The 22,731-nt window shown below is 45.2% G+C and overlaps 1 protein-coding gene across 2 annotated transcripts in view; it reads left to right on the top strand.

The window, feature by feature from the left end:
• LOC137888608 (pro-neuregulin-3, membrane-bound isoform) overlaps window positions 1–14,906 on the top strand; it is a 210,368-nt gene extending 195,462 nt beyond the window's left edge. The window contains exons 7-9 of one of the 2 annotated variants that reach the window (XM_068732023.1): window positions 4,853–4,968; window positions 6,610–6,789; window positions 11,560–14,906. In XM_068732023.1, coding sequence (XP_068588124.1) covers window positions 4,853–4,968; window positions 6,610–6,789; window positions 11,560–12,211 — 948 coding nt within the window. In that variant the 3' untranslated portion in view covers window positions 12,212–14,906. The remainder of the gene's footprint in view (window positions 1–4,852; window positions 4,969–6,609; window positions 6,790–11,559) is intronic. The other variant, XM_068732024.1, reaches the window with a different exon arrangement.
• The last annotated feature ends 7,825 nt before the right edge of the window (window positions 14,907–22,731 follow it).

A 22,731-nucleotide genomic window follows, 5' to 3' on the forward strand; every position in this document is an offset into this window, starting at 1 on the left:
AAGACTATCCTGAGCCTGATCCTGCTAATCTGAGGCCGCAGTGTGTTTGTGCATAGCTGTATATGTGTCTGTGTTTATATAAAGCTGTTATTGATGTGCAGCATCTCTGCACAAATCATAAAAAAATCATCTCCTGGTTCCTTCCGGATTATCTGTCAAGAAGAACCTCAGTACCAGAGGCGTACGGTCCCGATCTCAGAGATTAAAACATCCATTACAGTACACAGACGTGTATATATATATATATATATATATATATATATGTATATATATATATATATATTAATAAACGTCATTACGCGCTCCCCTCTGAACCGCAAATGTCGAGATTCAGCTTGAAGTCGCTGTCAAAGTAATGACTTTTGTATCTGTGTGTGTGTGTGTGTGTGTGTGTGTGTGTGTGTGTGTGTGTGTGTGTTTATGGAGCCAGAGAGCAGAGTGTCTTTGCCTGCAGCGATGTGAGAAAACATTACATTTATATTGATGACCTCTATAAACAGTCAGTATTGCTGTATGACACATGCACACGGTTTCCGGGTTGTTGTTTTTTTTCCCCCCTTGAGCAGTTAAGCCTAGATCTATTTTTAAACCGAAACAAGAGGGACGCTGAGCCACGCAGCGCCTCCGTTAACAGATCGGAGGCACTCGTTCCTCTTTTAGCTGGTAGGCAGAGATGTGTATATAAGTTAAACACAATAGTGTTTCTGCCTTTAACTGTAAAACAAAGCATTGATAAGTCGGTGAACTTCAGTTAGGATGAACAGGGGCGATTTGTTCTTCCAGTTATTTCTTCTTAAACGTGAATAAATTAACACGCGAGCTTCTCTGTTTGAAGAATTAACAGCCCGCTTTCTTGGGTCGCATGCATAATGTCCCACTTGAAACTGTTTTATCACAGACAGAGAAAAAGAGCAACTTTTGGCTGGAAGCGTCGGAGCACGGTGTCAGAAAAGCAGAGAGAGAGAGAGCGGAGATCAGAGACAGATTCAACAGGGTGGTGTTGGATTAGACTTTTACTGTGTATTTCTATTTTTTTTTTTTTTAAACTAACAATGTCAACCAATGCGCTGCGAAAAGGTGGTTCGGGTTCCCAAAAGTTGGAAGTGGAAAGCTAAATTGGAAAACTAAAAGTAGACGCGTCAGGAACTGCATGTCAGTTTCCACTTGCTAAATGCACAGGAGCTTTTCAAAATAAACTTCAGTGTTTACAGGGAATGTACAATGGATACAGGATCTTTTCAAAATAAACTTCAGTGTTTGCAGGGAATGTACAATGGATACAGGATCTTTTCAAAATAAACTTCAGTGTTTACAGGGAATGTACAGTGGATACAGTCTCTCTTTCAAAATAAACTTCAGTGTTTACAGGGAATGTTCAATGGATACAGGATCTTTTCAAAATAAACTTCAGTGTTTGCAGGGAATGTACAATGGATACAGGATCCTTTCAAAATAAACTTCAGTGTTTGCAGGGAATGTACAATGGATACAGGATCTTTTCAAAATAAACTTCAGTGTTTGCAGGGAATGTACAATGGATACAGGATCTTTTCAAAATAAACTTCAGTGTTTAGCGGGAATGTACAATGGATACAGGATCCTTTCAAAATAAACTTCAGTGTTTGTAGGGAATGTACAATGGATACAGTGTCTTTTTCAAAATAAACTTCAGTGTTTACAGGGAATGTACAATGGATACGGGATCTTTTCAAAATAAAGTTCTGATGTAGGTTTGCTTAGTTTTTAGGTTTAATCAGGCAACAAGACTTGGTCAGGCTTAGGAAAAGATTGTCGTTTGGGTTCAAATAAGTCTGTTTGTCACGTAAACAGGGTACGTTAAGTACATTATGTACAGTGTATATATATATATATATATATATATATATATATATATATATATATACTACAAAACTGATACGTTGATTTGGTTTCACGAGGGACACGAACAGCGGTCTCCTTGGTGAATGTTTGTTTGACTCGTCCAACCCCTCGGCCTCCCAAAGCGTATTTTCTCACATCAGTTGCGCTGAACGTCTAATAATGACAGCTATTAGTCCACCCGATGCTATTCTGACCAAGATACCCAACAACAAATAACTCCCAGCCAGTCGGCGTCAGTCCCTTTTATGTATTTACAAAATATGACAAGGATTATGTCAGCTGTAGAGACACCTCCGTGAGTTCAACCTGTATCATTATAAAGCAGCTCTCTGTGTCATTCCCCAAAGATAACGTGTCAATTCTTTTATTTGAAAACTGCTACACCCCCGAAAAATCAACTCAAAGTTAAAGTCGGCACAACACGGAGCGGTTCCACCTTGAAACAAGACGAGCGCCGTTTGAACACTTGAGCTACGGCGCTCCTCCTAACGAACCTGCCTTCTAATCATCGACACTTCTGCCTTGGTGCAGCTGGTAGTCTATCTATATATATATATATATATATATATATATATATATATATATATATATATATATATAGATATATATATATATAGACGCTGTAAATTTGAGTTAAGAGAGAAAGTGTGTCACAGTTTTATAAGTACAAATCGGCCTTCGAACGCCTGGATGGTCACATAACCGAGGGAGCGACTGTCATGCTAATGAGGCTGGTGTCCTGCAGAGGGATTGCGTCAGTGACAACCATGTTACTCAGACATCAAACTAAGAACATCGTCTAAAAAAAAAAAAAAAAGAAGAAGACTTTGTGTAACAAGGTGTCTCTTCCCACCTCATGTCACGGAAGAGTCTTTCCAGACGACGGCGAGAGAGAAGCCGGTCTCCGCCGAGATAGATGCGAACCACCGATAGGGTTGTGTAGCAGATAAGAAATGAAACGGGCGCCGCCGCGCTCCTCACATCTTTAAAAGCTTTTAAAGTTTAAAACCTGAAACACTTTCTTGTGTCGCCCCGTGTTCAGCAGATCTTTTTCTGCCGTGTAACTGAGTGAGTCTGCTTTGTCAACCGTATTGTGAAGTGCAGAACAAAAGAACTGTTTGGGTTTTTTTTTTTATTGCATATTTGTCTCTTCGGAGATGGAGGAGGAGGAGGGGGGACGGGGGGGACGGGGACGGACATGAAGAGAGAGTTAAGAGGCAGACGCTGGGACTCGCACCGTGCCACGGTATAGCGCTGATTTAGACATCCTGTCACGACGGCTGCCAGAAGGAAAGAGGGAACGAGGAGGGAGGGAGGGGACGAGGGAAGGATCATTGCGGATGAGGGAGGGATTCAAAAGGGGGATGGAAAGCAATAAAAAAGAACAATATACAGCAGTATTATAGAAAGAATGCATTTCTGAGCAAAATGAAACATTAATCTTGTCAGAGATCACCACAGTGACTCAAAGGCACGACTCGCCGACGTGTTGTTTGAGAGGACAGACGAATGTGAGCCAACAAAAACTTTGGTTTTTATGAGCCAAATGAATGTTGAAGGAAGGAGGCACTGGTGTTGCGTAACGACGGTAACGTATCGGCTGGTTTTGTGACACTTAATTCTCCATCTCTGCACATATCTCCATTCTCCTTTTTGTAATCCGGATCTTTCTTTATGCCGCTGTACAAAGTACAGAGCGACTTAAGTGCATAGATTTACCGATCCACGTTCCCCGCTGTGATGAATCCAGCCTTTGAAAGGAGCTTATTAATGATTCATTTCTTGCCATTTCCGCCTTATTTGATGATTTCACTCACAGAAGAGATAAGACGCAGAGACGCGTCAATTTGTAAATGATATGTGTATATATATATATATATATATATATATATATATATATATATATATATATATATATATACACGTTGCCATGAAGGCCGTTATCGCAAAATCCACTGAAGGCAGAGCAACTGTTCCCAAACTTTTTGGGGCTCGTGTTCCCTTAAAGCGAAGCGATGTCACAAAGTAGTGCGTGCTTTGGAGCTCCAGCATGTTGTATAACCACAGTGTTTGATTCCAGCCTTGGGACCATTTGCTGCATCTCTCTTCACTCCTCAAATTCTACACTGTCCTCTGTCAAATAAAGGTAAAAATGTCCAAAAAGTAAAGTGACCACAGGGAGCTTTTTAACTGGTCATGAAATAGTCTTAATTTAGTACTGATGCCTCGATATGACCTGCAAGTAAACAAGAGCATCACTGAGGAGATTGGCTGTTATTTGTCGAATTTAGACAATCATTCAGGTTCACCAGAAACTCTCTCAGCTCAGACTCCGGCCCCCCGGCAGACAGACCCAGATCCACTTTCTCTGCCGCCTTTGATCTGTATTTAGATCTCCTGCAGGAGGAGGCTGAGCTCAGTGCATCTGCGTACCTTCCTCCGGCCAGGAGCGGAGCTTTTGCCTTCGCTGCCCAGCCGGTCCCCCCCCCCCCCCCCTCCGCTGGGAGAACTAACATTGCTGTAGACCCGGGTTACCTTTTATTGCTGGGCCCGCTGGAGGGAAGGGAGGTACAGGAGAACCAGAACCGGGACTGCGAGTGGCAGAATGTCAGACCCTGCTGCAGTAGAATGCAAAGATTTCAAAAGGGAGCCTCTCCACGCGGCTCAATTTACCTCAATACCTGAAAAAGAGGAAGATGAAAAAGGTAGAGGAAGGTGGAAACGAAGGCAGAAATAGATGTAACCGGACTCTTCCAGAATCAAGGCAGTAGGCAGAACCCTCCTCGGCGCCGTCAGCGTGTGAGAAAGAGCGAGGCGGGAGTCTAGAAATGTAAGAAATCTCAATATACCCTGCTGAAGTTTGATCCTGAGTGGGAACACGTTGTGTAGCGTGATGTAATGCAGCCAAAGTTGTCCTCAAAACATGTGAAGTGCAAAGCAAACTCTACTGTTCTCCTTTTTGTTTCCGCAGTTCTGCAAACGATCGGCCCAGTCGCGCCAGGGGAACGTCTGTGGGTCCAGCTTCACGCACTGCAACATCTCCACCACGCCGCCCGACGGCTCCAGAGGAGCGGCCAAACATCAGAGGTGAGACGCACACACACACACACACACACACACACACACACACACACACACACACACACACAGTCGCATACAGGCATAACGTCACACTCAGAGATGCAGCCCCCCCCCCCCCCCCCCCCCCCCCTCCGCTCACTGCATGGAAACGGCAAATAATACCAACTTCAGTGTCCTTTCCTCTAATCAGCGGGGACGCAGTGAAGAGAGAAATTGAATTACCCACATTACAGCGGAGCCAAAGTTAATTGCTGATTCACGGCAAGAACGATAGCCATTATAATTAAAAGCTATAAACATGCTAATAAGCATATCTATAACATTCGTGAACAATGAGGAGATGGGACAGAGATAAAAAAAAAAAAAAAAAAACGGGGACATTTATGAGCCAACGCAGGCGCGTAAATCCCTGTAAGCTTTCCTCTCGCGCTGCTCAGCGGCGTGGTGTTTTGGCGCCGGCGTGTTCGTCAGCAAGCGACGCGCTCCCGACGCGCTCCCGACGCGCTCTTCTGACACAGCTGGAAAATTCACGTATTTTTTGCCAAGGCTGAATTTTCCGTTGCAATAAACATATTGTCAGAGGTAAGCCGAAGAGACGAGAGCTCCCGCAGTGAGAACGTCATCGGTGTTCACTGTTTCTATTTGAGAGTTAAAAGACAGGATTCAACATGAAACCTTTGCATGGAGGGGGGAGGGTGGGGGGGGGGGTGAGTAAAATGCACACATGATGCTTTTTTTTTTTTTTTTTTTGGACTTCTCTCTCCTTCATCGCCACTCATTCACACACTCGTGGGGTTTTTGACCTCTAACTGCTGAGCGACTCTAACGGAGCAGCTGAGGTCGAATCAGCTTTTGTTTTTCCGAGGGGATCCGCTGCGGCGGTTGAGAGGAAATGCGTTCAGACAACCCTCAAACCACAAAGTCCGCTTCTCTCACCTTTTTTCTGGCTAAAACTCCTGCGAGGCTTTTCTCTCTCTCTCTCTCTCTCTCTCTCTCTCTCTCTCTCTCTCTCTCTCTCTGAGCTGATCACGAGATTACTTGGCTGGTGGCCCGTTCCTCTTCCCACAAATGACTTTCTCAGCGGGCGAGCAGAGTTTATTTGTTTGCAATCGCGTCAGCTTAGGCAGAGACTTGGGACACTATTGTGTGTTGGGAAACCACGAACCAAAATAGCCAGAAAGAAACTGACCGGGGTTAATTCTGTGTTTCATGAATATCTCGTTTAAATGCTTTTTATACAAAAACTCTGCCAGCACTATTAAGTGCCTGACTGTAAGCGGGGCTTTCAGTTGCTTTCAGTTGTTACGGCTAAGAAGCCCAATTTTAGAGGCAAATCTCTGCTTCAAAACAGCAGAGTTAAATAGGAGCGAGGGCCTGGAGAGGACATTTACCACTCCATGACTTCAAGTGAAGATGTACTGTCCCCCATTCTCTTTTATAAGACTATATGAAACCAAAGAGGACATGTGGATAACGCCACGCTTTCTAATTATTGTCACACAACTGATTAACTAACCAGAGGTCATTTTAATGACCTCAACCTGTTTGGTGACTCTGGTACTACACTCGCATTTTTCCCCGCAAAAGGACATTTTGTGTGTTCAACAATAACTCCTGAATCTTTATTGAATTCTTTTTTTTCCGTAGAAGCGGTTCCTTGTCTCACAGCCCGGATCAGAGAACCCGGGTGGCCCATTGGTCAGCTCCACGCAGGACCCCGCCCATACCCAGGGGAAAGCTGAATCCGATTGGAGGATCCAAGTTTTCAGGCCACGCCTACCAACACCTTCAGGAAGTGGACTCATCGGAGAGGGAGGCGCTAGGAGGGTGAGGAGATTCTACTGAAGGCCTAGATGACAGTTATTGACTCTATTAGTGACACAGTTTAACAGAAGTCTCTCTGTGAGACAAACACGGACTTTCACCCAGGACACCTCTGTTCATGTCAGGTGTGAAACCACGTCAGCGTTGACTTATTTTACCAAAGTTTTTGAAAAAAACACGGCGCCAGATTGGTACCTGGAGCGCCACAGTCTGAAGCTTCGGTATTTGACAAGTTGGGAGAAGAAGTGTTGAGCTGAGAGATTTTTGGAGTATTTTAAGGTTTCATCCTCACTTTCTTTCTTTCTATCTCCACTTTGCTGCTCCGCTGTATCCTCCGTGTGCTGAGTCATTTCAATGAAAGCCACTGACTGAAAAAATACAGACTTGCCACGGACAAAGCTTTGGATTTCATTTCAAGAGTGGATATTTCAAAGCCAATTCTGTGATATTTTATTCCCCCCCCCCCCCCCCAAAAAAGGCCGTAATGGTTTTTTTTTTCTTCTTCTTTCTTTTTACCTCCTTTAGCCTCCCCAATCTCTTTGTTTTCCAATCTGCTGAGCGAAGATAAAAACAAGGTCACGTTATGTTGCGGTCTGCAGTACGGTGGCACGAGTTCAAAAGAAATGCTTTTTTCGCCTCATGCCTGTGCTTTTAAGGACACGGGCTGCACATCCACGTTCTCCTCTCTCTCTCTCTCTCTCTCTCTCTCTCTCTCTCTCTCTCTCTCTCTCTCTCTCTCTTTCCCTTGCTGACACCCCGTCAAGCCTGCGCTGAATTCTGAATCTCCGGCTTTTTAATGCGACGGCTTAGCAGGTAGACAACAATGAAATCCTGGCGCTTTAAATATAAATATGTGCGCATACGGTATAGCAGCTAGGGGGGGGGGGGGGGGGGGGGGGGGGATGCAAATGATCAGTGCGAATGATTAGCGAGGAAGGTGTCGAGTGTGAAAGGAGCTGTGCTTTGACCCGTGTGGGGGTTTTTTTTTGGGGGGTGGGTCATGAGTCAGTGCTTTACCCCACCTGGACTGGCAAGCCTTACTTCAGGCGTTCAGGTCCCAGCGGTCCCGGCTCAGGATAAAGCTCCACATGACCTACATGCATGCTAATAGAGAGAGAGAGAGAGAGAGAGAGAGCATACATACAGTGGGCATACATGCACACGGGGAGGGACCGTTGCCCTTTTTTGCTGCGATCACTCTTTATTTCCTTATTTAAGCAGGATATTTCACGCTCCATTGTTTCCCAGATGTACAGAGGGACACTCGAGCTGCTTGAGTGTGCAGCATTTCCTCAACACAAGTGTTGACCCGGCGCCGCTCAGGCGACCCTCCGGTAAAGCCCGAGCGGCCTTTTTCGGTCATAGAAAGTCCGACCACGTCATTTGCAACATTTCCGCATGTAATTATTATGCATTTTTTTAGGCTTTTCACGTTTGCCCAGATGTCCTTGGTTTGATCCAACCGTGCCCTCTGGTCAGCCGAGGTTACCTCTGGTTGGCCCAAACGATCTCCTGGTCAGATGTCAAATGTCTCTCGAGTGTCCTCCGGTTGGCCCAAAGCGTCCTTTTGCGGCCCAAAAGCTGCTCCGCTTCGACTCCTTCTTTACATATTTATTTTTTTTGCCCCTTCACCGGGATTGCAGCGGTGTGCACAGAATGAAAAAAAACCTGCGGACGGACGGACGGACGACAGGCTCCCTCTCCCGCGGTACGGTTGTCTGAGTTGCCATGGAGACATTTGACCATGAATTTTCGGAGAGACCGTAGGGAGAGCTGCGGAGACGGAGACCGAAAATAGAGAGACAACCGGTTTGAATCCATTCTGACACAGACGGAAAGCGTTCAAAAAAAAAAATCGAGTAAAAGAAGAAAGAAACAGGGGCAGCAAAAGGATGTGATAGAGGAGTGTGCAGATAGCACATGACAGTTGGAGAAGGCTTTAAAAGAAAGGGTGCCCGTTCTATTCCATGCCTGTTAGAGAAGCCTTGCGTTATCTCAACAAAATGGCTGACAGGGAGACAGAATGTCCTGTGTTGTTACTTCTATTTTAAGATAAAGCTGTCTCCAAAATGGCTGATGGAGATACTGCACACAGTTTTATATTTCTGTCCACCGTTTGCAGGATTTTATGCAGCAAACATGCCGGGTTTTTTTTTTTTCTCTTCCCCCTCCCTCGCTCAGCTTTTGTTTTGCGATGTATTACATCCGCAACCTTCAGTTAGAAAAGTCACAGCTTCTGTGCGTAGGCGTGTTCACATCTACATGTATGTACGAATCTGGAACGCTTCCCAGTTTGAAAAGGTCGCCGCATCACGTTTACATAAAGGATTTTGCTTTTGACTTCGGCAGCGAACAGATGCGATATAGTCGGAAATGATCTGGATTAATGAGAATGACTGTTAACACTTGTGCATATCATGAGCTCCTGTGAAAGATAAAAGCCCAGTCACTTATCTCACCTCACTTGCAACACAATCTCTCTGTAATACCCCTCTAGCTGTTCCATCGTCGCTCCGGGGTCTATATTTGAACTCCCGTTTCATAGATTTTTTTATTTTGATTGTGTTTCAACACATCAAAAGAGGAGATTTGTCTGTGAATGTTATCTTGGGAATTAGCACCCTAGCATCATCCTCTCTTATCGCTCACGGGATCCTCTCTGTGGGCCTCGCTTAAATCTCCACTGTGGGGCTTTTTTTTTTTTTGGTGAGGTTCGGAAAACAAAAGGAGGACGGCGTGATTTTTTCCTTTTTTTCCCGCCACTATTTTCTGCGAGCCTCGACGGAGAGCGTGTGATGCGGTGTTACAAGGGAGAGGGACTCCCGAGTTTGATTTTTGACTTGGCAGGAAAAGGCTAGCCTTTGCAGAGGATTATGAATTATTACACAAAGATAACGAGGCTCTGCTCTGGAACGCCTGCGGGATTCAGACACCGACGGCGCCGAAAAGGCCGCGGTCAGCCTTATAAAAAGGCGAGAAAGAGATTACTGGCTGGGCTCCGTGAAGTCAGGTTCAAGGCCCAGATACGGGAACAGAGACTCGGCTGTAAGGTTGCAGAGAACACACGGCAACAAGTATATCTCCATTCAGTGAGCTGAACGGAGCGAGATGAGCCTGATCATGAAGGCCACCAGGACCCACCACTGTCAAGACAAGAATAGTGGTTCAGAGGCATACATTCAGTTTAAAGAGCCAGATAGTCCAGGCAGGGCGGGTGGGAGGAGAGGTGGACGGGTCAAACAAACACAAGCTCACTTCCAGGAGAGCGCTTATTCGTTTCCAGCGTTAAAAATACACCGACCGAGCTCTTTATTTGACGCATTGGAGTGAGAATGTGTTAATTCAGCTCATCTAAAAAGGAACTGCGTTTCCACATCAACACAATTTTCTAAATCTCATTTGAATAAAAAAAACTTGGAAGTGTTGGAAACGGGGATAAGGGGATAGCAGCGTCCCGGTTTGTTGCGCTGAATTCTTGCTCCTCAGTGGCAGCGTTCAGTGCCAAAGCAGGAAGCAGTGCGCCCCCTTATGTCGCTGGAGGTAAAGGTCTGGAGGCGCAGGGAGCGGATGGGCTTGTACTTCATACAAGAGATCTTATATTCTGTCTCTAATGTTACATTTTGCCTTTTTTTATTAACTGTAATCATCCCTTAAAGGTGCATCTTTGCATCCAGAATGATTCAAACCAAAGTCCAGCTCAACTTAAGAACTAAAATGAAGAATATCAGCTTCTATGGGTCTCAATATGTCAGATTCTGCAGCTGGATGTTCTGCTGTATTCCCACTGTCAGGAAAGAACTGAGTGTTTCACTTATGGTGGCGTTAAGGAGGGGATTCGGATTACCGTACAGCTGCACGCAAACACTCGTAAACTCTGATTTCTCCCCGTTACCCCGCTGCTGGTGTCGCGTAAACAGACATTAACGGTGGAACAAGCGAGATATCGAACGCGCACGGTTTAATCCACGAGGGTCGAGCAGAAGGACGGCAAAAACAAACGAGCCGAGACAAACGGGGACGGACAGAATAAATTGGCAGGATGCAGGAAATGAGGACGAGGTTGATAAAGGCGATGAACATGCTGCACAGACGGGTTAGGGTGTAGCGCAGGGTAAAACATGCTAACGCGCTCTTTGGGAGGAAGCGGCAGAGGAGGTAAAGGTACGACCGAAAAGGCCGAGATTAAAAACTTAAACAGATGTAGAAAAGAGACAGGAATCAGTGCGGTTATACAATCTCTGAGCAAACGGGACTCAAAAGGGATTCTCAAACAAAGCAAATGGTCTTGACCTAAAACTGGAGCTGCTAAAAGAGAAAAGAAATTACCACGCAGCGACGCCCCATTATCTCATTTGTCCTTGACCAAAGCCGAACTCCTTAAACTTTAAACAACTCATTTCCAACATACTTTTGAGTCATTAAATCAATAACATAAAAAGTGAACTCACAGTTACCTCTTTCGCTTATATAAGGGGAGTAGAGGATCTTTTTTTTTTCCTTTTTTTTATGCGTGTGAGCGGACTCCGAGACAAAGAGATGAAAGAAAGATGTCACGGCTCATCGTCTTCCCTCTCGGCGTACTCGGTTAGCCTGCGAGATGGCAAAGGGCGGAGAGCTGTCCCTCTGTGTATTCTGGGGCTTTTTCGGCGTGGGAGTTTGAAAAAGGCGATCCGGTTGAAATCGCACTCGAAGCCGTCATGTCTTCTCTAGGTGAAGGGAGGAAGTGTTGCTCTCCCTGGAATAACCTTTGCTCCTTTCTCCCCCCCCCCCCAGGTGTGAAATGCACCTGGAGAACCAGTGTGTCGACCCCCGACGAGATGCCTTCCTACATATGCAAACGCCCGCGTCCACGGAGGCGTCGTCGCCGTGGAGCGGCCGCGTGGAGGCGCGTTCCGGCCCGTCAGAGCACAGCGATCCCAACCCCAACGCCCGCAGCCTGCGCAGGCCCGGACGCCGCCACGCCCAGTTCCCGCCTCCTCCGTTTCGCTCCTGCTCCATCCCCATCATCCCCTCCGTCCAGTGTCACAACGAGGTGTCTTGTATGCAAACCGGCGTCACACCGGCGACGACGGTGGCGATGTCGGTCCCCTGCGGAGCCGCGCCCTGCAAGGAAGCGAGGAGAGAGAAGGCGGTGTGTTTCGCCTCCTGCTCGTCCGTCATTGGTCAGCAGCGGGACGAGGTGGCGCTGCTGCTGGAGGAGGCGCAGGAGCAGCTCAGGGTGTTGGCCCTGGCTCACAGGAAGCAGGAAGAAGGTGGCGTCTGCAGCGGCGGATCGACGGCCGCGCCGGCGGAGGCCAGAGAAACTGTTTGCTTCCTGAACCTTAGCGGAGGAAGCGCCGGGGCGCTGAGCTGTAACGGACCCACGCAGACCCAGTTACTCAGCCCCAGCCTATCACACAGAGACCTGGGCCAGAGCGGCCAGTGAAAGGACACGATTCAGGACTTTCACTTTGGGTTTGACGGTGTTTGACAGACGATGGCGTCCTGCATTTGTGAGACACGGAATGGAAATGCCGAATTAAAAAAAAAAGAAAAAGAAAAAAAAAAAAAGTAATATCATGGAAATTCTGAAAATGTTACTGATGATATCCTGTGTGGATACGAACACTTCTGTGTGGCCGCCTTCACGCCAACTGACAGTCTGGAAGAAGAGAGGAAAAAATAATATTTACATGCATTTATTTACAAGAGGAACACTTCTACTTAGGCAAAAAGAAACCAAATAGTCTGTCAACTCCATGGTGTTTTTAATTGTAAAAAGAATATATAAATATATATATATAAATATATATGGATATAAATATATGGAATTCAAAAAGTGACCAAGTACAAAGTTGAAGAACACAGGAATGATGTAACTATTTTTCTTTTTTTTTTAAGTTTTTCTTCTGTATTAAGTCACATGTTTGGTTCGGGCTCGATGCAAAGGAATGAACGTCATGAACGTCACGCCGCACGAGCCGTGAGTCGGACTCCATGAGAGTGCACAGAGGAGCCTCCGCACCAATCGCCCCCCCGCCCCCGCCCCCCCTCTCTCTCTCTGGCCTCCTGAAAACCTGTCTACCCAGCCAAGAATTACAGTACACCCCTCTGTGGTTACCAACAACACTCTGAGGATTTACGACAAAAAAAAAAACTCCCCCGGCTGTGCGTGTGTTTGCATGTGTGTGTGTGTGTGTGTGTGTGTGTGTGTGTGTGTGTGTGTGTGTGTGTGTGTGTGTGTGTGTGTGTGTGTGTGCTGAAGCGGCGAGGGGAGAGAGGGAGAATCTACAGATTTGAGGGGGCAGATTGTTAAAAGACGACACGGACGCTGACTCCACTTTGGCCAGTGTTTCAAACCAATCCAGATTATTTTTCTTTTTGTTACAATTATATTTTCACACACTGTGCGCTCACACACACACACACACACACACACACACACACACACACACACACCTGTGCATTACTTGGATGAACGGACAGAAGGACAAAGGGAAGGACAGAGGGCTAAGGGTCACCACAGGAGCTAATCTGACATTTGTTTTTCTTTCTTTTTTGATTTTTTTCCATTTTTCGGTTATCGATGAACAATGCTGCTTTCTGGGGCCGACGGGAGGGAAGGACCACACGGTTTTGGGGGTGTTGAAACAAATAAATGTCTCTATGTTGTATCCTATGAATCGGAAGCTTTTGAACCTCTGTATGAACTTACAGCCAAATGTTTCTGGTGACAAAAAGTAAAACAATGGTTGCAATTCTGGTAAAGATTTTTCAAAATAACGGTTGTTTCGGTTGATTGCTTGGAAGACATTTTGACACCTTTTTAAAAAAAAAGCACCCTGTCCAAATGTGCATGCTGGATGACATCAGTCTGGTTTACAGTGATATACCGTATTTATCCTTTGGCCTTCTCACACACAGATTTGACGGGTGTCAAGAAGACCAGTACTCACAAGGTTCCTGTCCCAATTAGCTGGTAGTTCCCTCTTTTCACCACGCTGCCTGGAATACAGAAATCAATGACGAATAATGTTTTTAAATACGGTTTCATTTCAAAATACTACTCATCCATTTGTGAAGATATTTCGATACCTACATGTCCAAATTTCCACCCATAAAGCTTTGTCTATTGATGTCAATCTAAGGGTTTTAATTAATGTCGCTAGTCAGCAGCGTCTCTTTATTCAACGCTCAGCTAAGAGCAGCCGTCTCGGTCCAGATGGAGGAGGAAGGGGAGCGGTGGCCTTGCTTCTACGGAATCCTACCAATTCTATTGATTTGTGTTTTTATTTTAACAAAGTGCAACCAAATTGAAAGAGATTTGATTTGGAGAAAAACTTGAGGCCAACTCAATTTGAATAGCAGAGTTAAAGCGGGAACGATGAGCACAAGTGTGGCAACAATCCTCCTCAAAGTGTCCCCGGCTTGCTTTCAAAGGGTTTGCTGCTTAAACAACACTTCAGACAGTCAGAGTGACTCCTGGATGTTCTGTGTGTGTGTTTCTATGAAATGAGTCCTGAACACTGAACTCTCTTAGCTGCCGTCCTTCAACCTGCTCTCAACCATCCGACTTCGCTCCTTTCTCTGTCACTCTCCCAGCCGTGTGAGCGGTTCAGAGAGGTCCGATCCAATGACGCAGGTCGCTCCGGATTAGATCACAGAACCCGAGAATTCAAACCTGTACTTTTCAAAACACCTTGATCCTCGTGAACCCTCTCATTCAACACAGGCGAGCACTCAGAACTCAGCTTCTTGCTTTCTTTCTTTCTTTCTCTATTTCTTTGAAGACTTAGACACAGATCCCCCCCCCCCCCAAAAAAGGCGCTTTTCTATATATCATATTGCTGAACCTCAACAGTTTTGGTTATTTGATACTGATGTCCATGAAGTCCATTATGTCCTCCTCACCACAACAACACACTGATGACTTGCAGAATCGGAGGTCGATTGGCGCTGCTGTGCGCGGAACACGGAGCAAAAAAAAAAAAAAAAACCCCAATGTGAATGTGTTTGTTTGACCAACTGTAATCAGTGTATGAGCTTTTAACAGATAAACGTCTGCAAGCACTGTGTGGATTTGTCTTCTTATCTGAGGCGAGGCCCCCGCAACCGGGAACGTTCATCGACCGCACGCTTCCACAACATCTACGTCGCAAACGCTCCGTAGGAAACGCACGCGTGGGTCACGACCGGATGCCCGACACGCGTGACCCTCATCGTCAGCGCACCTTGAGAGAACTGCAATTACCTTCGACACGCGTGAACTCAAGCCCTCAAACCGCATGTGAGCGTCGGCGGCAATTACGCAAGAGAGGAGCAGGAAAGACTCCTTTAATGGAGGCGTCGCCGCTCTCCGCTCTCACCGTGTTTAAGGGGGGGGGGGGGTTTTCCCCCGTGTGCCGGTGATTGAAAACTGCGTTGCTTCTTATCCTGCTGGTTTAACATTATAAGAAGCAGCATTGGAGGAACAATGGGGGGGGGAGGGGGGTTGTGTTTGATAAGAAAAACCTCATTGGCTTTAATTAGTAGTCACAGATTTTTGAGATGGGATCACAGCAGCCAGGATGCCAAACAGGGTCCAGGGGCAGAAGGTGTGGGGGGGGGGGGGGGGCAGTGACCCCCGTCATACTTCTGGTTCATCTCCGGACTGAAACTTGACAGGTGTAATTGCCTTCCTCCATATTTTGCTCTGTGTCTCGAGAGTGTCAGTGTTGCGGCGGGGCATTGTTAATCCCCAACCACGGAGATCAGAGCCGCCCTGCAGTGGGAAGTGTAACACATTTTGGTTGCAAATCATTCATGGCTGTTTAAATTCATCTGCTCACTATTTTCAGCTTTTGTTTTTCCCCGAAAAAAGAGACTTTATTTTTATTATTTAACTGAGATTTTTTTTAAATCATTCAAAACACTAATGAATACTAAAATCAGTATTCATAGTTGTGTTTTGTCTCTCTATTTACTGCTTTCACAGCAGAAGGATACTACTACATTTAAAAAAATCGTGTAATATTCTGATGAAGATCCTTAAAAACCAAACGTGATGAGTCCTAAGAATGTACCCAGACCCATTCACACTCATGTCAGGTGTGTGTGTGTGTGTGTGTGTGTGTGTGTGTGTGTGTGTGTGTGTGTGCAGGCATGTCGTTACGCAGTTTCTAACTCTATTCCAACATTTGACCTGCACTCTCAAGTCTCCTCTTTCCCAAACCAAAGCACAGATTTATGGCCTGCACTGCAGTTTAGTCAGTCAGATGGCAAAAAGTAAGGTAGTTAAGGCCATCAGTCCAGTGTGTGAGTGTGTGTGTGTGTGTGTGTGTGTGTGTGTGTGTGAGAGAGAGAGAGAGAGAGAGAGAGAGACTGATGGCAGGGAATAGAGGTTAGACCATCAGGCCAGAGAGATAAGAGCTACAGCTTGATCCCCCCCAAAAGCTCTGGACTGCCGGGCCAGGCAACCCCATCAGACCTTATCTGAACCGCAGGGCAGCGCGGCGTCGGGCGAGCCCAGGCGCTCTGAACATTTGTTTGTGTTGCCGTGCAATGTGTTTTTTTTTTTTTTTCCCCGCGAATGCGTGCATGCGCGCCCGCGAGCCAACACATCTCTCTGTACCGTCCACGGCGCTACGCACTCCTGTCGTCGCACAAAAGCCTGCAGCCTGGGCGGCTACACCTAGATAACAAAACAACACAAACAAAAACAGCAAACGTAGTGGATCAAGTCTGAGATAGAGGGAAGGGGGGGGGGGGTTCAAACAATTCAATTTGAGAAAGAAAAAAAAGCAGGAGTCTGAAGTGTGAAGGAAAAGATAATCCCGGTTCGATACCGGTCCTTTGGATGGGTAAGCCAGACATTATCCTCCAGAGGTAGAGTTTGTCTTCTTCAACAAAACATTCCACATGCACACGTTATCTCTTTCGCCCCTTTTTCAGCAGCGAACAAACTGGAAAGCTCTCAAATGACTGCGAGGCGTCGCGGTGGAAGTGCTGTTGCGGTACATTAATAAATTACATCAAAACAGGGGGAAAACAAATACAAATAAATAACCAGATTCCAACAGCCACAAACATGCACAGAGCGCTAACATCAGCCTGTCATTCAGGACGGACTATTCTCTGTTTTCCGTTCAATTTGCCGGTGTCAGGATCAGCCGGGAGCAGAACCATTTGCATCTTGCAGAGCTACTAATCTTCACACGGTTTCAGGAACACAGCAGCCCCGTAATGAGCGGTTGCAGGGCAGATGGAAGGCGCTTGCATAAATGTGTAAATGCGAGCATGTGTGTGGCGCTACACACGCATTATGACATCTCGGTATGCAGTGTGTCAAGTGGGTCAGTGTGTTCAGCCTCAGCCTTTCGCGTGAAGAACAGCGTGCGAGTTTCCTCATTAGTTTGACCCAAATGCATTTTTTTTTTTTTTTTTTTTTTTTTTTAATTCGTCATCTGAAAAAAACCTTTTTGCATTAAAACCTTGCCTTGCACAAAAAAAAGTGGTTTTGGAATTTTACACCAAAAAAAAAAATGAAACGCAGCCCTCCAGCGCCGCTGATTCTGTTCTTCCTCGTGGAGGAAGAGGAGGTTCTCAAGATGACTCTGGAGCCACTTCAAGATCTATCAGAGACACAGCTTCATCTGTTCTCATCAACCATGTTGTTCTTGAACAGCAGCTGACAGCTGTGATAGATAGAAATCAAACACCATGAAACAAGGACAGCCTTCCTCTCCATTACTCCGTGCTGTATGCCGTATACGTATCTTGCCTTCATCGAGGTGTCGACTTGTTTCACAACATTCCTACAGACATCAGTAGATCAGAGATAGGAGAAAAAACGTTTTTTCTCCTTTTCCTCTTTCAAAACACGGTAATTATTCACAGTCAACCTCTTCTTGAACTGTAATTCACAAGTTCAGATTATTCCCAACACTGTTTTGTTCTTTGAGAACAATTATTGCATCAAAAGCGGTTAAAAACATCTAGTTTTCCGTTGAACCCCGTCACGCTTCAAGCGTCCATTTTATCATTTTTATGTCCCGTATTGAAGTCCTGCTTTCAAAAATCCACATAAAAGGAGAAATCTACACTTTTTACCAGCATCAGCAGCGGCAGTAAGGGATCTGCTAAACACAAAGAAAAACGTCTGGAGAGCTCGAAAATTGGTGAACGCGGCAAGTTCTGCTAAATAACTAAATAACTCTTAAGAGTGAATCTGTTAAGTAGTTCTTGAGTAGCCTCTTCTGGAGGATCCGGTTGAGTCCTTGTCCGGATCGAAATGTATGAAAACATCCATCATTAGATAGTTTAAAGGTTTGTTTTGGGCTTCACGCCGGCGTCTTTTCCTATAGTTGGAAGTGCCAGAAGAGCCTCCAGAGGGAAGCATCCCGGAGGCGTCCAAACCACCTCAGCCAGCTAACCTTCAATGCAAAAGACTCCTGGACGTCCGCGCTGCTGACCCCGTCTCTACAACGCCAAATGGACCGCGCCACAGAATAAAGCCGGCGGCGCTGCACCAGTTCTCACCGTCTATTTTATTCTAACTCCCAAAACGAGAGCCCAGGATGAACTCCCTGTGTCTCTGCAGTCATTGACTATTACTTTGTAGAGTTCTGGTGTCGTTTGAGGGAAGTGGAAGTCAAATGACTCGTCCAAAGACGATTTCATCAAACGGCTGAATTAAAGTTTCCTGTCGCTTAGTCATTGGTTTGAGGCTGATGGGAAAAAAAATGGTTTTGGTTCATGAGAATCCAATAAGAGTGTTAGCAAAAATGAAAATGAAGAGGGCTAGCTTCCTTAAGGTCAGCGCACTCTAGAACGGAGTGTTCCTTTATCAGTGTTTATTAGCTGAATTAATCGGGTCGATTTACATACGAAGACATTCAGATCATCCCATTTCTAGCGGGAGGATTAACACAGTTTACCGAGGTTGTGCCGAAGCCGAGCTAATTGTGTTTTGCGAGCCGAATGAGAAAAGTCACATTCCTCTGTTTTAAGCTCCATCCATCTTATTATAACTGTAAAGCAATAATTTAAATGAGTTCGGCTGCTAGCGCTGCTGTTTTTATGCTCATACATCCTGCGTGTCTGCAAAGTAACTAAATAAATGGAGCTTGGCAAAAGTTTAATCAGGAGAACCACTTTAATATTGCTTCTGTATTTCCTTTCTTCAGCACGGCCTCTATGGCACACCCCTTGGCTTCTGTCCACTCGTTTATTCTCCCGCTTCCCTCTATTAACCTCCTTAGATTTAAAATCTAAAAAAGGCAACTCCCTTCTGGTTCACAACATCCAATCAGTTAGCCTTAAAAGTCTCCCCCTCTTAACCAAATGAGAGCAAATTACTAATCAGCACCGAGAAGCACACACACAGAGAGAGAAGGACTTCCTCCTCTGCTCAAGAAGACATGACTCCACCAGATCTTCACATAGTTGTTTGCTGCCGTAATGCTGTCAAATGTAGCACCTTTAACCCAAAACATGTGTGAAATATGGACGTATAGTCTACAGGAGGAGACGGCTAGAAATCTGAGATGACGCCCACCTGTCACTCAAAGCGGCGGTACGTTGACTTTGCTTTTCTCATTGATTACATAGATTGATTCCTATAACTAGTGACAGTGACAGGGGTCTCCAGTACGTCTAGCTATAGGACCAAAGCTTTTTGTTCCTTTAAGTGCAGAAGGTTAGATGGTTCAGAAGTAAACCAGGGGCTGGATCTGTCCTTTCATCTTAACTTCTTAAAAAGGTGCATATTGACTACTGAATTAAAAGTATTCTACATTTTAAGACAGCTTCAGCATGTTGAAGGGCTTACTATGCAGGACTTGGATTTGGTTTTAGACCGTTTAGGTTTAGGTTTAGATCAGACAACTATCAGTTGATCTAGCTCACCTGGATCGTCACGGTACGAAGCTGGCTCACTTCCTTCAGCTGGTTCCTGGTACCTTCAACATGTGCACAGTTAGGTTTGGTTCAGTAACTTGCCGTGTTGAGACCCGGTCGAGAGTGAGCTCACTGTGACATCTGTAAACGGCAGAAAGTTAGCCGTCACCGCAAGTTCACCGATAGGTATTAAGTCGATCACAGAGCGTCTTCTTGTGACGTGGAGACCCCGACGCCGACCGCAGAGGATGACGGAGTCGGTCAAAACAGACGCAGAAAGTGACCAAACGGAAGGTGTGATCTGAGCCGCTTGAGACCCATGTCTGTTTGTGACAAATCACCGTTCGGGACGTTGAGTTGGATTCCAGCGTCGATGGTGTCAAAGGCATTCCTGAGACTCAAAGCATGAGAGCAGCAGGAGCGAGGAGGAAAATGTCTGCCCGATGTTGTGCACCGCACTGCTCCAAAACTCGACAAAAAAAATTCTTAAAGTTGTGCTTATTGTTAATAAAATATACCTGCTGACAGGCAAAACTGGAGATGAATCCGGGAGTTCGGAGCTGTTGTAGCTCTATGGCTGCTGGGGGGCAAATTGTTTTCATTTTATTTTTTAGGAAGATCGGAGAACATCGTGCTCAAAATAACACGATCCAGAAGCCAAGTGACAATTAATGATTGATTGCACATTTTGACCATCTGTTCCAGTGATCTGTGGGCTTTTTTTTTTTTTTTTGGTGGTGTTTCGTTGGAATAACATCCAGAGGGCAAGATGGGATGTTCACGGGAGAGATGGTTTCACTTCAAAAGAGTAGAAGTTTCAACACAGCAGCAGAAATGTCTCAGTCGGCATTCCACCACCTCTTTGGTTTATTAATTCAAAAGCTTCTTTGTTTTCATAGATAAGCAGAAAAGAAATAAACACGATGTGCCAGAATCTAGATTTCTACTATAAGTAGAGCTGAAGAGCTGCAGTAAAGCTCCGATAGAAACACTCGATTCAAGACAATTACTGCCTGCATCCAGCATCAATCAAGTTATTGTGTGACGACGGCAACCTTTACTCATCGTGATGACAACATTAAATCCATCTCAAGAAATTAAAAGATAATATCCAGCTAAAACAAAAAAAATTAAACTTTACTTTCAAACACTTAACCAGCAACCATAACTACCACAAAATGATGTTCTTATACAACTAGACCTCATTGTCACTAATGCTTCACCGTCCCAGTTTTAACCACGAGGTTAACGTTGCAAACAAATCATAAACAAAACAAAAACACAACAGAAAAAAATTGCATTATGTTAAGGCTACAAAACTATTTGTTAGGTCTTGTAAAAACATCACAGTTTGCCTTTAAATAAGGATGTTTGTCACTTAATTTAAGTTACAGACGTAAGTTTAAAAAAGTCAACGTTGACATCGAACCACGATTAGCAACGTATTTGTAATACAACAAAATCAAACGTGATCCGAGTGGAAATATGTTTCCCTCCAAATGTGATTGAAAATGCAGTTTCTATATGCTGCTACAGTCTGTGCAGCTTTAATACCGTGAACATTGTTCTCTGTTACTTAAACACAGGTAAGCCTTTCTTTCCTTTACCCTGCATGAAATGTTTATTTTATTCTGAAGTTCAAAAAGAAGCAACTTCAACCTCCAAAAACCTTGAGAAAGTGAGGAAGGAGCAAAGAGGAAATGTAACGTATCCTTCCACATCTTTGAGAAAGAAGACCTTGTATTGCACCGTCCCGCTCCCGGGCGTCAGCTCCCGTAAACGCGCTGAGCGGGCGCCGCGTTGAGCACTACAGAGAAACCAAAGCTGCCGTAGATAAGACGCAGAATCTGAGTAAAGACATATGGTTTCTATATTTAGTCGCGGCTGTGAACGTCTTCAGGAGACCGGGATTAGAAATGCAGAATAACGCCGCAGCTTCAAGGCCGCACGAGACACGCTGCCCGTCCAGCAGATGCATCCCCGTGTCGTGTTACGATAGTTTAGCGGTGGCACGGCGACGACCTCTCCGCCCCTAAGTGTTCTGTCGATTTCTTAATGAAGGTCTATTTATAGGCTAATGACATTTAGTGACATTCACAGCGTGTTTGTTGAGATCAGTCACAGGCAGTCAAATTAGAGTTGGGTTTCTCACAGTTATATATATATATATATATATATATATATATATATATATATATATATATATATATATATATATATATATATATATATATCATGGAGGAGGTGTGTTCAAGAGATCACAGTTTGCTGGTGTGTTAGATATGACAACCAAGATATCTGGAGGGAGTTCAGAATGATAAATTCCCACCTCAAGTTCATATCTCTTATTAATAGAATGTGTAGACCCACAGACAAGTGTGAAAAAGGCGGAGAACACAACCCTAACAGAGCTGACTCCGCTCTGGGCTGCACTCAAATCTACACAATTTCCGCATTAACACCTTGCGCACGACAATAAAATACAGCCACGGCTCCCCGCGGGCACCAAACAGTCTCATTTAACACGTTTAGCATATTCACTTGCGCAGGATTGGCTGTAAAACAGTAACTGTGTAATAGGGGCTGATGGCGTCTTGCAAATGTGCAGTAAAGAAGAGAAAGCGGGCCGGTGGTGTATCTTCCGGCACGTGTTTTGCGATGGAAACGTCGGTGTTTGGCGTCGGTCTTCCGCGCTCCAGCTGCGCGGTGTTGAATTCCGAGTTTTGTGGCGCGACGCTAACATCCAATTAGCGGCGTGTTGGTGGTGGGAGGTGGAGGTGGAAACATGCAAAGAACAGAAGGGGGGGGGGGGGGGGAGGAGTGTTTATGTAGCAGATGTGCAGTATTGACTCGACTTAACATGTGCTAATCCACCCTATCGTCCTCAAACTCAGTGCAAACAGAAGACCCAAAACAATGTACTCTGTATTAATGTGTACTGTATTCTAGACACCAGATCAAAAAATTTGAATTTTTGTCCGTTTTTTCGGTAAAATAATGTGCATTTGCCCGCCCTAAGTTTCATAAAGTAAGCTGTGCTGAGTGAAGTGTTTGCATGACTCAACACGCCTCGACTTTAAAGCAATCCAT

The sequence above is a fragment of the Cebidichthys violaceus genome, unplaced genomic scaffold, assembly GCF_023349555.1.
Source record: "Cebidichthys violaceus isolate CVI_PGR_0920_01 unplaced genomic scaffold, fCebVio1.0.p SCAF_56, whole genome shotgun sequence".
NCBI classification, from domain to species: domain Eukaryota; kingdom Metazoa; phylum Chordata; class Actinopteri; order Perciformes; family Stichaeidae; genus Cebidichthys; species Cebidichthys violaceus.